Source organism: Mesocricetus auratus, unplaced genomic scaffold (genome assembly GCF_017639785.1).
Source record: "Mesocricetus auratus isolate SY011 unplaced genomic scaffold, BCM_Maur_2.0 Super-Scaffold_100011, whole genome shotgun sequence".
Classification (NCBI taxonomy): domain Eukaryota; kingdom Metazoa; phylum Chordata; class Mammalia; order Rodentia; family Cricetidae; genus Mesocricetus; species Mesocricetus auratus.
Window position 1 is genome coordinate 42,504,481 of NW_024429195.1, and position 1,441 is coordinate 42,505,921.

At 35.9% G+C, this 1,441-nt stretch overlaps 1 protein-coding gene across 1 annotated transcript; it reads left to right on the forward strand.

The window, feature by feature from the left end:
- Positions 1–238: 238 nt before the first annotated feature.
- On the forward strand, positions 239–1,195 carry LOC101838510 (olfactory receptor 6C3-like). Its single transcript, XM_005079679.2, has one exon. It carries the CDS (start codon positions 257–259, stop codon positions 1,193–1,195), a length of 939 nt encoding a protein of 312 aa, XP_005079736.1. The 5' UTR covers positions 239–256.
- Positions 1,196–1,441: the final 246 nt, after the last annotated feature.

Below are 1,441 nucleotides of genomic sequence, written 5' to 3' on the forward strand. Positions count from 1 at the left end.
TAGATAGTAATGAAAAAGTATTGACCTTTATGGCATGATGATAAATTAATGACATCTATATGTATTTATAAAGGAAGACAATACTGATTATGGAAATGTTAAATGAAAGACAGCAAATGCCCATGTAGCAATTCATACAGGAAAATACTTATTGTATAATGTGTTGGAGATGGTAATGTCAATATAATTCTAACTCTTTAAATAAACTCTTTGATCTCTTTTTCATCAATACATTTTATTGAAAGAGAAAATTGGGATGAAAAACTACACTATAATTACAGAGTTTGTGCTTTTGGGAATATCAGACAACAGAGAGCTCCAGGTAGTGATTTTCAGCTTCTTATTAATAACTTACATATTAAGTATCACTGGAAACCTAATCATCATCATTCTCACCTTGCTAGACTCTCACTTAAAGACTCCTATGTATTTCTTCCTCTGGAATTTCTCCTTCTTAGAAATTATATTCACCAGTGTTTCCATCCCAAGATTTTTGACATCAATAATTACTCAAGTCAAGACCATTTCCTATAATAATTGCTTGGCTCAGTTATTTTTCTTCATCTTCGTTGGTGTGACAGAATTTTTTCTGCTAACTGCTATGTCTTATGATCGCTATGTCGCCATCTGCAGGCCACTGCATTATACCACCATCATGAATCAGAAAGTTTGCACCCTTCTTGTCCTCACCTCATGGCTGGCAGGATTTCTGACCATCTTCCCACCACTCATGCTGGTCCTCAAATTAGATTTCTGTGCTTCTAATGTCATTGACCACTTCTGCTGTGACTATTTTCCTCTCTTACAACTGTCGTGCTCAGATACTTGGCTCCTAGAAGTGATTGGCTTCTACTTTGCTCTGTTCACTCTGCTGTTCACATTGGCATTAGTGATTTTATCTTACATGTATATTATCAGGACTATCTTAAGATTTCCATCTATCAGCCAGAGAAAAAAGGCTTTCTCTACCTGTTCCTCTCACATGATTGTCATCTCCATGTCTTATGGAAGCTGCATATTTATCTATGTGAAACCTTCTGCAAAAGAAAGGGCATCACTGACCAAAACAGTAGCTGTTCTCAGCACTTCAATTGCTCCCATGCTGAACCCTTTTATTTATTCCTTGAGAAACCAGCAAGTAAAACAAGCCTTCAAAGACTTAGTTCATAAGGTAGCTTTTGACAGAAACAGGTGAAAACAATGTGAAGAGTTGTCATTTTAAATATTCAATAAGAATTAAGTGAAAATTCAAATCCTATGTTATTCTCTACTGATCTCACAAAGTCTATCTCAAAATGGTGTGTTCTCTCTCACATTCTTGCTCTTGTGCTTCCTCTCTAAACCCAGGCTTGCCCAAGTCTCTCATCATTTCTTGTACCTTATTCTCCAAAGAAGCTAATATCATAGGCTTGACCACACCTTTAAGTCTGATTAAAAAATC

What these genes read in the sequence shown, in the direction of transcription:
- LOC101838510 (XM_005079679.2), top strand. Translation starts at nt 257, where the DNA reads ATGAAAAACTACACTATAATTACAGAGTTTGTGCTTTTGGGAATATCA.